We start from the raw sequence: 14,090 nt of genomic DNA, 5'->3' as shown, positions 1-14,090 counted from the left end.
ATAATGCATATGATAATCAGAAAATCCAAACATATCAATTCTCTATAACTGAGACATTAATTAAACAATTCTACCGTCTTTCAAGTCTAACGGGTAGAGCACTTAATTAGGGCTTCACCTCGCATAATCAATTATCCCCTTGAATCTCGCCGGAGTTTACGCATGAATGAATAAAGACAAGTAATTTGTTTTCACACTTCTACGAACGGTTAAATGGTTGTAACATTACAAATACATCATATTTAAGATTTAGCTCTACTGGTCAGAAACCAGAAGAGCTTTTGCGATAGTAGTGCGTCCGTGGTCCGTCCGTCTGTCTGTCTGTTAACAATTTTTTCAAAATGCTACTCCTCCTACAGTTTTGGTCTGATTTAAATATAACTTGGTACACAAGTAAACTACACTAAGCTACATTATACCCCTGCGAGACAATCATGAATAATTCATGAATTTTCTTGAATTTTTCATGAATTGTATTCATGAAATGTTCATGAAGATCCTATGAAGTTATTATTTGACATTTTCAAATCATGAATTTTTATTCATGAAAGAAAATTGATGAATATTCATGAATATTTTTTTCATGAATAATTCATGTAGAGTCATATTCATGAAGATTCATCATTTCAAGAATGTCCAATAATAAGTTCATTGGATCTTCATGAACTGTTCATGAATGATTTGATAAATTTTTTCAGGAATGTTCATGAATTAATAAAATTCATGAACCATTAGCATTCATGAATATTCTTGCTTATTTGTAAACAAAAAGTGCAATATTATTATTCATGTTTATTCATGAAAATGCATGAAGTCATGCTAAAAACAGTAACAGTTGATATTTTATAATACAGCATCTTGAAAGATTACACAGAATTGTTGTTTGTTTTCCAACCGTCCTTCCTCAGCATGTTTCAAAGTGTGTTTTAATGCCAGAAATTGAAGAGATTTTAATTCCAGTCTAGGAGAAAAGTTTGTTCAGCACCAGGTTATCAGCTTCAAGGGCTTTCAAGCAGTTCGAGCAGAGATGGTCAATTCAAAAATCCTTATTTTCTCTCCATGTGGAATTTCCAAAATTTTATCATTTGGATCCTTTGATTGAATATCATTCATATTTTCATTTCTTTTTTTCTTTCTTTTTCAAGAGCTCAGATTTTTTGGCAGCTAGAGTTTCTTGTCTTCTGCTCATCAACATTTGTGAACTGCGTCTCTTTTTCTATCAAAAAGAAAGATTTTCTAAAAATACCCATGATTGTAAAACTTAAGACTTTTTAGCTCACCTGAGCCGAAGGCTCAAGTGAGCTTTTCTGATCACATTTTGTCCGTCGTCCGTCTGTCCATCCGTCCGTCCTTCCGTCTGTTACGCTTTGGGGTACCCATCTCTTATCCGCAACTCCTCTCATACCACTGAATGAAATTTGATGAAACTTTCACAGAATCTTTATTACATATTGCCATTGTGCACCTCCTATTTTACTTTTTGATCCGACACATATTTTTGGTTTCGCGGCCACAGCAAAACATGGACTTTGCAATATTAACTATATGGAGGCGGGGGTATCATTTTGTGAGCTCATCGCTCACAGTAACTCTAGTTTGTTTCTATTTTCAGAAACAACCCTGTTTCTATATTTAGCAATAATTGGCAAAATCAATAGGTGCAAATATGAAAGTTTGAGGCCTTACAAAATCACTCCAAAAATTTTTGCAACACAAGTTATCTATTATATCATCATCACATATATGTTAAAGATGCCGAATCTTTATTTTTTTTCCCAAGTAATTGCATCGATTTATATTCTATGACCAAGCCACGTGTAAGGCTGAATTTTGGGCTTCAGAAATATTATCGATGTTTAGTGCAATGGTAAAGCTTAAATGGAGAAAAAATCTGATCTTAAAGTGAACTTTATAAAAATCAATTTATATTCTATCAAATATAAAAAATTCACTGATGGCATTTTAGTAGACATGTATCAAATAACTTGTGGAAATGATGATCTTTTGATGATAGACACTCCTCCATATGTAGCTATTAATTATTGAAATATAATTATTATTGGTTCATTTGATGATCAGTCATTCAAGTTAAAATAAATGTTAAGAAAGACAATTAAAATTAAAAACTTCAATAAAAGTTCAAAATATTGACCAAAAGGATAAGATTATGAGAATAAGTATGTGTGTTGAGGAGTTATCTCCCGAAGTGGAAGTCTCCATATAAAAAGGGTAGAAATAATAATACAACAAGGAAGGGGAAGAAGATCAATGTGATTTCAGCAATTTCTCAAAATTTCATGTAGTGATGGCCCAAAATTTCAAATATACGAATGTAATAAGGATCTACATGTGCTGCTATCCTATAAGTTGACAATTCTATCCTATCCTATCGTGAATCCTGCATCCACAATCCTATCCTATGATTTCAGTCTATTCCTATCCTATCCTATCCTGCAACTCTCAGAATTTTAATATTTAGGAATTAATTTGACAAAACGGAGAAAAGGAATGATCAGAAAAAAATTCAGTTATAGGTTTGGTATGCAATAAAATGTTATTTATTCTAATGGAGAAAAATAATTGCGATCGGCATTCCATAATTCCTGACACACTGCACAAATAAATTTACGATTATCATTACCACGTTAAAAATTAATGTTAACAAGCAGATTGTAATTAAACGCGGGCAAGTACTGATTTTGCAAACATATGTAAAGAAATTGGGCATCCAGGAGAATTAAAGAAAAAATATAATTTGACATTGTTTTAATTTTCCCACTAACAATGATCTGAAGACATGGCCACAGGGACTTGCTCCCAGCGTGTACTTTATAATTAATCATTTTTTTAAAACCATAGGCCTACACGGTAATAATGATTAAGGTATATCGCGGGTTTGCTGACGTCACAATAATATTTGACGTAAAAAAAACTTACAGCGTACACATTAGCAACTGAAGCAAAAATATCAGCGGTATTGAATGCAGAAGTGAAATATGTATTAAAGGTTTTTTGATGGATTTAAATATTTTTGTTTGTATTTGAGAAAAAAAAAATGATGTTTTGATCAAGAGTATCTTTTACCTTACATTAAATAGTTTTTATCGATGATCAATATCTGTTGTGTGTACGTCCATTCTACAGGTCTGGACGATTTCCAAATAAGAAAGTCACGTGAACTGCTATAAATACACAGAATAAAAGCGGTACTAGTCCTTCTGACTAATCAGATAACAGCATTTAGACAAAACCCACGAAAAACTAAATAAAACACATGCTCAAAAGATTTTTTTTTAAAACAAACTCTTTGTAAAACTTATGCACAGTTAAGAATAATACAATATTAATGACAATTCTACCCTGAATAAACACTACTCGAAAGCTTAGAAAACGTCTTTAAGTGGGATTAAAAATATGTCACTATAGAAGGTAGTAATCCCAAAAGTTAATCTAACGTTAAAAATTTGATATTAATAAAGAATTTTTTTTTTCATTTTTTACGCCTAACATAAACATTTTATCGAATGGATGCCTGTCTTAACTATTTTCTTGGTGTTTATTACAAAATCGCTCATACGCACTTTCTTATATACGAGGTAAAATATTGGGATTAGTCGCATTCATGTATAATTATTCTCTTTCTTCCATGTTTTACGTCTTTCCTTATGGGTACCGTAGGGCTGCATGGCTTTATAAACATTCCGCGCTCATGAAACCCGTGATATTTTAAAAGTATTGTAGTCCATACGATAAACACTTACAAGTTTGAGGTGGATCTAAACACATGCAATTTTAGCATCATCGATGAAAATTCGGTCGGCTTAGCAATATTATATTCCAACATTTATTCTGGTAAATGTTATAATTGAACTTGATAAGAACTTGCTAGTGTGATTTATTCATCCGTAAACAATTACATTGTATGATGCATTATTTTTAATTTCGTTATCAAGGTAAAAAAAAGTCAAGGTTGTTCACGGTAAATATGTGGGGAATACCGTATTCTTAAAAATAAATTCATCTAACTTCTAAAGGTTTTTCGTTAAATTTAAAAAAAAAAAAAAACAAAAAAACGTGTTATCTTTTTGTTCTTTGAAAATATGTTTTGGGGTGTGTAAAAATGCTGTTGTCTGATTGGACAGAAAAATAATTACGTGTACTTGTTGTATATTTATAACAACTTTCAGTTATCGTTCTTGATTTCCATATTTGGAATTCGTCCAGACCTGTTCTAAAATTGTATTGCCTAATTGTTGATACAATACAAAAACAGATCCACCGCCGGTTTGTCTGGCGCCTGCCCTGCAGTTTAATTTTTTTCTTTGTTCAATTTTGTTTTGTTTGTTTAATTTAGTCTACATACTAATCTACTTTTTAAAATTTGTTTTACAATCATCTCTAAATCATTATACAAGGTATCTATTTTCTTCGTGATGATGCACGTCTAGATTGGTAATATTTTTATGCGCAACAATATTGTCAGAGCAAAGTCCATCTGTAAGATTTTTAAAACGAGAAAGAAATGGACAGTATATGGTACTTCAATATGCTAAATGAACTATCATTTGTACATGAGTTTCTCGTATATACTGATGATTTTTTTTTTTATCTTGGACGGGGGGGGGGGGATGAATTAGATAATAATCAAAAAGAGAGACGTTAATGATTTAAGTGACATCACCAAATAAAATATGTACGTCCTATTAATTGTCATCAGTTATATAATCCAGACGTTTTATTATTGACAATCAATAGCGATTCGGCTTATAACTGCAATTAGTGTTTTGTGCGGGAGTAGGGGGGGGGGGGGTCAAGGCAAGAGTTGCAGGCCCGTAGGAAGCAAAGTTAAGTTGGGGGCACAGCTACTCGTCTGTGTTCTCAGTTGGGGGTATTACCAACAACCAACAAAAATTCCTTAACATACATAAAAAAGGAAAGGGGTATCAGGCGTTTTAACTGAGGGGACACAAGCATATATAGCAGTAATGATTCTATAACATTAATACCTGATTTCTAAAGTATACCAATGCTTTTTACAGCATTCTATATATCGGCAAAGTAATGATAAGAAATGGCCATATTTTGAAGGAAAAAGTAAAGTCTGTTAATTCAGGGATAGATGAAATTAATTCATTCTATGAAGTACAAGTATAGATATATACAATCTAGGTCATAAAGCTAGTTTAATTCAACTGCAATATTTCCGATTTAAAATCGGGTATGTTTTAAAAAAAGATAAAAATGATTAAAAAAATAAATATGTTGAAAATGTTCTCAAATCGGTAAGATGGTTTCTTATTCTGACATCCATGTACATTTGTTATAATTTTTTGTACCCATAACCTTGCGTTTAGTGACAGAAAAAAAGCACATGACATTGAAATAGTGCATGCTGTTGGAAATCTATGGAAATGATTATATCGGGAAATTGAATTCACAGATTGCATGCTTAATTTTGAGTGAATTGTTGAATAATTAATTTTTCTTCGAGTCATGCAGGTATATGAAAATAATGACGTCGTACCAACGTAATATAACGTCGTGATGAAAAAATTATACTTCTGATGAAAAATTGTAAAACTTTAAAGTTTTTTACACGAAAATGAGGGAGAACGCACATTGATTTTTTTTAATAAATCGATTCTAAATTTACTTTACATCTATCGTATCGAGTAATATAAAATTCGTCTGCTTCGTTTTTATGGTATGATTATGGTTTTGAAATGCGTACACCGGCAGAAAAAGGACACTTTACTAAATATTTCGTTGAAAAAGCGTCATATGTTCTCATCAACATTAGCGCATTTGAATTATGATTACAATTTAACCACGCAGACGAATCTCAAAAATCTAAAACGAGAGGAGTTAGCTGACAAATTTTTAGCCTATGTTTTCAGGCAGACAGTTAATCCGCGATCTATTTTAAGTATATGTTTCATGTAAAACTTCATTTTTTCGTAAACCGAGCACCATGAAAATAACATGCATGTACATGCATAGTCTAACTGTGCCTGTATAACTTTTTTTCTTTATAAAATTCTAAAAAAAAAAGGAAGATTTGATTAGACCATAAACCAAACAGACAAGTTAAAATTTAGAACTAGAATATCTTGACTTTCACAAATTAAACATTTTCAATGTAAAATTGTCTTATTATTTTCAAATTTTAAATGTATGCTGTTTTTTAATTACAATCATAATTTATTCTTATTGTGAACTTCAAGTTCGTCATCTGTTATATGTGAATATTTTTTAAACATTTAAAATCTATGGTTGCTTAAAAAAGTTTAATATATTTGAAATATTAAAATTTCTTATTTAACTTCAGTTTATTCTCATTTTATGGTCAGTTCAGAGCTATACAAATATACTAGTATTTCAATTTCCAAATCTGTTTTATGTGTGAAAATTTAATAATTTATGTTTAATAGAAAATATTTTCTAAATCACACTCATTCTTGACACATGTGCCTTAGATCTTATAAAACATGCATAAGAATTCACAGTATTTACAGCATTTATAACACATTCTTGAGTAAACCTTGAATTTGACCTTGAAATTCAAGTTAATGAATGTTTTTATTACAGTTGTATAATGTATTACATGCATATGATTTGGCTTCCTTATCAGTCGCTTAAATTGAATTTCAAATGTCAGAATTATTGTTAGAGGGATAGTCATAAACCACAGTTCCGCAAATGTCAACAATGCACAGAAAACAAACACAGATCTCCCTCATAAAAACACCATGATTTCAGACTTAGGACCCTTTGACACTGGTTTGAACATCTTTCATTATTTAGTCTAACAGCATATGAGATTAACTGCAATCTGTACAACTGCAAATGTTCAAGGTTGTCCTTAAAAATAACATTATAAGCATGTAGATTGTAAATTTTGTCTTACACATTTAAACTGCTTTTGATTGTGATTATCTTTCACATTTCATGTACAAATGGCTTTCATTTCACGTTTTTCTCTCCTAAAGTAATTCATTCAGAAATCAGTCATATAAAAATTGAAACACAATTTGACTTAACATAATTTACTTGTACATAATAATTCATTTTATCTTGTCGACTTGTTAACAAGTATGAATACATTTGTTTGAGTGACTTTTCTCTTGTATTTCTGTTGTATTCATCTATTCTTTTTTTTCTTTGTTTTCTTTTTTTGTCTTGAAATTTGAATATGAAAAAAGAAGAAAATAAATAAAAATATATAACTTCAACATGATGACCAGAACAACACAATTCAAGATTGTTTTCATTTTAATTTCATTTTAACTTACATAATTTTAAAAGAAGAAAATCAATTGCCTGCGGACACGTCATCTCAACTCAGATAATGAACTTTATGTATTTAAATGACCATGCATAAATACACGATAAAAAATCAAATCATACATACTTTTTAGATTAAAATCCGTTATACTGTGATAACGCATGAGTGCAGGCAAATCCATTCTCTGTAATAATGAATATTGAAGGATTAATTTAAGATTCATAACTCATAATACATCATACATGTAATGTAAGTGCAGTGCTGAGTGAGCTTATTGAACATTTAAACAGTAGCATTAGCAATGGTCATGATGATTATACATGGATTTATCATAAATTGCACTAAAATGAAATAAACTAATTTCTAACTTTACTAGAAAAATGATAATAGTAACAAACTAATTAAGGCATAATACATATGATTGTTTTAGCCTTAGAGCTCATTGATAGCTGATTGAATCATGTGACAGAGTATTTGTAAATATTTACCCACCCCCCCTTAATAGTATATCTACGCTACTTCTTTTTCCCGCACCCAATTTTTGTTTATATTTAGAATAAAATGTTAATAGTCTAAATCATTAGAACATAATTAATAGGGAGAAATACATGTATGTGAAAAAAATGCACACATGTAGAGTGTACAGTGTGTATTATACTTACATATTCTCGCACATCATCTATTCAAGTCCGCTGTTGACGGTTTCTGCGGAATTATCCCAACAAACAGAGCATATTTAACAGAAAAACATGTTAATACACTTTTACATAAGTAAAAAAGGGTTAAATCATCCAAACCAGCTGAAGAAATACAGTCTTTCAATGCATGGAATCGAGGTGGCAGAGGATAGTTTTGTTGCAATTAAAACGTTTGACTGACGGAGAAATTTGAAGCTTTTAGGAATAAAACATGTACAACTTCACACAATGAGCCCTATAAATAGCACAGGGACAATCTCAAAATTTCATGTGAATCAAGCCTATTTTCACTATTTCGCGGAAGCTGCAACTGCTTCCCGGCCCGTGCTCATGACCTAAGCTACCACACAAATTGCAGAAAAAACATTTGTACGTAACAATGAACAGCAAGAGAAAATGGTTCAACCACCTCGTTTTCAAGCTACAATTCATCCTATGAACCCACCCCGCTTTACCGGTAGAGTGAGTTTTGAGCTTAGATTTGTATTTCTAATCCATATCCCTTATACGGTAGTAGTGAAACTATTTGAGTGTCATTTTTAAAGAAAATATACAAGGCCACTAATTAACTCCAAATGCACCCATAAAATATTCTAGCTATAAAATTTCCTATAAAATGCATTCAAATCTCAGGTTTGTCTATTTTTTTTCTATTTTTTGACTGGTGCTTCATTCGAAACAATCCTCCGCCACCTTTATCCAAAGTCTTTCGGTGATCGTTCACGGTTAGATCGTACGCCGTATTACTCGAAGTTTATAATGTAAATATGTGTTTTGAAAAAAAGAGTTTAATTTTCTAGTTTAATTTTATAAATATTTCTTTTGTACACATTTTGTATCGTATTTCGTTTTTGCAATTTATTCTGAAATATTAATTAACCTTTGCTCGAATTGACTGTAGTATACAGGACAGGATAGGAAAGGATTGGAGAGCACTTGATCAACTTAGGTTTTTTTCGTAAATCCTCAATCCTGAATTCTTTCCGATCCCATCCAATGTCAATTTGTGGGATACATGTAGCAGCACATTACAGTTTGTTGTGGGGATATATCACAATTAGGAATCCAATTAAGGGGGATGTTTGGCAACCTTTAGTGCAGTAAGAACAAAATGTAAACATTTCTTCAAATGGCTAAAATACATTATATTTTGATCAAATTTTGAGTCTTTATGATAAATATACAATAAATATGCATAACTGAATGCATTTTGTGCCTATATAATCTATATTTTGCAGAAAAATGCTTTTGATATTCTCCTTAGAACTGCGCAGCTACAGAATTCAGCAGAGCCTAAAAAAATCCAAAACAATATGCAAAGTCTCTATTTATGCTCTGTTGCAACCACTATTGAAATAACGACCACTATTGAAATAATTATATCAATAGTGGTTGAGATTGCATATCATTAGCAAACATAGTTCATAACCACTATTGAAATACGACCACTATTGAAATAATTATGTCAATAGTGGTTGGGGGTGCATATCAATAGCAAACATAGTTCGTAACCACTATTGAAATACGACCACTATTGAAATAATTATATCAGTAGTGGTTGAGGGTGCATTTCAAAAACAACATAGTTCGTAGCCACTATTGAAATACGACCACTATTGAAATATTTATATCAATAGTGGTAGAGAGTGCATTTCAATAATAAACATAGCTAGTAACCACTATTGAAATACGACCACTATTGAAATAATCATTTCAATAGTGGGTGAAAATGCATTTCAATATAAGAACCATAGGTTTCAGGAACTATTCAAATAATGTTCACTTTTGAAATACAAAAATCAATCTGCCACTGTCGACTGATTGTTGTTTTACGTCATTCGGCCATTTTCGACTCATATAGAGACGTCACCATATACCGGTGAAGGACTTCAAAGTTTGACCTTTACCCGGCACTCAGGGCCATTCAGCAGTGAGGGATCTTTACCGTGCCAATGTCTGTCGTGACGAGGAACCTTGCAACTATCAAAATAATTATTTAAATCACTTTAAATCATTATTTCAATAACTATCTAAATCTTCATCGAACAACTGATGATGAAAACAAAAATATGGATGCCGGGGTTGGTGTATCTTTTTGGTCTGATTTCATTGAAAATGGTAAATTAATGATACATAGTACACCTGGTCAATAGGGCATATATGCCACTTTAAAGACAAAATTGAGATACAATATAATAAATAATATAATAAATTTCTAGAGTATAAAGAAATTATCCTTCTTAAGCTATACATTTTTATTTTTTAATCTAAATTTATACATTTTTTACTCCCAATCCCATTTTTGTGAAATCTTGGTAAAAAATTCAAAATTAAGCGGTAAAACTCTTCTATCAATAAGACAATAGTTGATGAAACTATCGTTCTTATAATGAAATGCATTTTCACCAACTATTGATATAATTATTTCAATAGTGGTTATGAACTATGTCTGCTTTTGATATGCATACTCAACCACTATTGATATAATTATTTCAATAGTGGTCGTATTTCAATAGTGGTTACGAACTATGTTTGCTATTGATATGCACCCTCAACCACTATTGATATAATTATTTCAATAGTGGTCGTATTTCAATAGTGGTTACGAACTATGTTTGCTATTGATATGCACCCTCAACCACTATTGATATAATTATTTCAATAGTGGTCGTTATTTCAATAGTGGTTGCAACAATGCTCTCTCTACAACCATTTGTTGAGAAAATGTCTACATTTTGCATTTTTAAATGGTAATTTCAAATTCAAAACATGGTACTGTTGTCTTCAAAATGAGTGTAAAAACCATGAAAGTAGTTCATGGATAGCAGCACGTGGTCTATTTTTAGCATAGAATTTTGTTTTCCGGACCTCTTCTTAATACGGAGGCACATAATCTTAAAAAGTAGAAGAGAATAACAGTTGTAAAATGTTTCAAATGATATGAACACTTTTAAAAGAGGAAATGTGTTATACTGTGGCTTAAAGTTATTAGTATTATTATCGAACAGTTGTTAAATAGTGTACGTATTGATAAAACTCTTAGATTCAGGTACGGAAAGATGAGTACCATCAAATTTTAAAATTAAGAGTATGTAAGTCTGCCACATATAACTTATTTTATCTATCAAAATCTTAATTATCACCAACGAAACACAAAGAAAATTGGACACATAAAATCGATATGAATGACCTTGTTTTAGTATCTACTAGTATACTGTGTCAAATAAACATTTATAATTTTCATCACATCGGAGCGCCATTTCAAAAGGAATGAAATCATCAGCGTGGGTAAGGAGATTTACTGAATAAAAAACTTTTTTTTTCTGTTTTCCCATATTGTTAAATTACAATTTTACAGAGTAAAAAGATCTACATAATAAAATATTTAGAACATTTTAAAATGACGTTTGGTGGTCCTTCCAACTTAGAGAAAAATTATTGGCTTCGTATTTATAGGTGAGAAAAAAAAATATCAAAATTTAAACATATAAGAAAAAGAAAAAAAATATAGTGTAATTGAATGTAAAAAAAATTAAGACGGGTCATTTCTAGGCAGTAGATCAGGAGAGAGGGCAACCAAATAATTTTTTTTTTAAAAAGTGTAATGTGTTTATTACATCAAATAAGGCTAGTACAATGTAATATAATTTTCTCCTTGCTTGTGACTGAACCCAGCATAACTAGTTTTAGGCATATGAATGATTGATTATTGCAGATTTACTATAAGGTTTATGAAGCCAAATTTCTACAGCTTTGTTGTACTTTGATCCTTTGGCAGCTCACCCTGTGACAAAATGCTCACTCTAAAAATAATTAAGAAATTTCTTATTTAAAGTTGTATTTTTTTTACAGTCATTGACCAGGTGCACATCAAAAGTTCCTATGATTCACCGTTGAGTACTGTATCATCATTTGGAGACACCTTTCCCCCCTTTTGTTAAAAGTTTGTTAAATCAGTGATATAAACCTAAAACCTTAAATTATTTGGTAAAATGTTCTCCGTGTATACCTTTATGCATTTTATTAAAACGTTTCAATAGACCAGCAAACAAATGAAACGATACCGTACTGTAAATTACTCATAACAATGATGAAGTGAACCAACATCTTTTCAGTACTTTCAGTACTTTGATTACTACAGAAATGAAAGTGACGCAATTTTCGTGAATGGTTTTTGAAGACCAAAAATTTTAGCAAAATTTGTTATGTACCTTCTTCAGGCTTCATCATTTTTTTAGAAAAGCAAAACTTAAAACGGATTACTACGTATGACTGACTTAATCTTTCTGCGTCCCCCCCCCCCCTCCAATAGCGAATCGGGGATTGTTTACGTTTTACTCCTAAAAATAATTACTTAAATTTAAACACCCCTTGATTCCCATGTGTTTATTTTTCCTGTCATCTATAACTGAAAATATACTATAATGTTTAAATTCCACCATTACGGTTGACGTTTGATCCTAACAAAAATCTCGGCAAAATCCAAAGTAGAATTACACCATCGACACGTCAAATTTGGCTTGAAATTTCAAATCTTAATTGTTACCCTTTAAATCAAGCTTATTTCATTTAAAAAATTAAAACATTGCAACAATTCAACTTCACAAAATTTTTCATGACCTTACCGTTTTATCGATTCATCGAGAAAGGAAGAGCAGGAAACAACTAAATATTAGACTATATTGAAGAAAATCGAGAAAGACAAGCATACATTTTTTTTTAAACCAGCATGTGCTTACTATAAAATACTTTTCATTCGAATGCCTAATTTGATCTGGTGTTGTATCGTTTTATTTCAGAAAAATGACCCAGAAGAATTCCTCAGATTTTGGTTACATTATGGACTCCTGTCCCGGTAACAAGACAGAGTACACAACCTCCGTTACCAGACTGGGGTGTGGTGTGGATGAGAATGGGCGGAGTCAGTACTTCTGTGTTCCAAATCACCAGAGGTCAAGTCTAGTGGAGTTCTGTTATAATTCAACAGTTCCATTTTATGAAAAAGGTATGTTTTTATCTTTACGCATACATGACTTCAAAATTGCAATAATCTAGTAAAATTGTACTCAAGTCACTGTGATTTTTGTGCATGCAGGAAATTGTATAGAGGTTTACGAAAGTGGAAATTTGGATCAAACCAGCTGTCTCAATTTCACAGATGGATGTCCTGATGACCATTTCTTTCTCTCTGACCTGTATAAATGTGAGTTTAAACAAGATCAATATAAATAATGTAAAGATATTAAGAAATCACATTTGCATTTTTAAGCAACTACAACGAGGTATGCACCTAAAGCTTCAGGTACAAGGTAATATCTGTGAATGCAGATAATAATATTGTTAAGTATATATAGGGGGAAAAAAGTAGAATTTTAGAGAGGGAGGAGATGCAGATTGTCGCTTTATTTATTGCTGACAGCTTCATTCTTTGCAACATGACGAGAAGATCCTAAACGATAAAATTAATGTTCGTGTCTATATTGTAAAATATGTCCAGTTCTCAGGAATTTCACTTTGATATTTTGTAACTCTAATAGTATATGCTAAAGTGTATGTGTTTCTATTATTTGGTAGAATCTAGACTAAGACTACTCTTATTTTTGATACAGTCCCAGCTTGTCTAGGAGTCAATCTTCAAGAACGATGCTTTTTTGCGGATCCTGCATGTCCTAACATCACGTAAGTGAACATTGAAGAAAGAGAGAGAGAGAGAGAGACAGACAGACAGACAGACAGACAGACAACAGATAGATCATACTTATGGCAGTTAAAAAGTCAGGTCTTCATTAAGTTCATTCAGTCGACAAACAACACGTTTTATATTGTACATATACACAAAATCCATGGGGAAGATTTTTGTACTGAGAGAAATCAGTGCACACTCTGGTTTCTACTTGATCAAAAATGATGAAAATAGTGCTTGAGTTTAGTCTTTAAGGATATATCTCTGGACGATGGTTATATTTTGCTCTACATGATTATGTTGAATAGTGTAAATAAATATGTTATTCGGAAAATTGACCAAAAACTAAGGATTTGAACGTCTCTAAAGGAACACCCAATGTGGACAATGATCTGTCCTGCACACGTGCATGCGCAGATCTAGA

At 31.5% G+C, this 14,090-nt stretch overlaps 1 protein-coding gene across 1 annotated transcript; it reads left to right on the top strand.

Annotated features, from left to right (window-relative positions):
• Positions 1 to 12,791: 12,791 nt before the first annotated feature.
• On the top strand, positions 12,792 to 13,704 carry LOC134247788 (uncharacterized). The gene is made up of 3 exons (XM_062730181.1): positions 12,792 to 12,988; positions 13,079 to 13,186; positions 13,593 to 13,704. Exons 1-3 carry the CDS (start codon positions 12,823 to 12,825, stop codon positions 13,664 to 13,666), a joined length of 348 nt encoding a protein of 115 aa, XP_062586165.1. The 5' UTR covers positions 12,792 to 12,822; the 3' UTR covers positions 13,667 to 13,704.
• The last annotated feature ends 386 nt before the right edge of the window (positions 13,705 to 14,090 follow it).

The sequence above is a fragment of the Saccostrea cucullata genome, unplaced genomic scaffold (genome assembly GCF_032062105.1).
Source record: "Saccostrea cucullata isolate Sc308-1 unplaced genomic scaffold, CSIRO_AGI_Scuc_v1 ctg2525, whole genome shotgun sequence".
NCBI lineage: Eukaryota > Metazoa > Mollusca > Bivalvia > Ostreida > Ostreidae > Saccostrea > Saccostrea cuccullata.
Note: the sequence above shows the minus strand (reverse complement) of the source record. Positions and strands in the feature narration are given on the sequence as shown.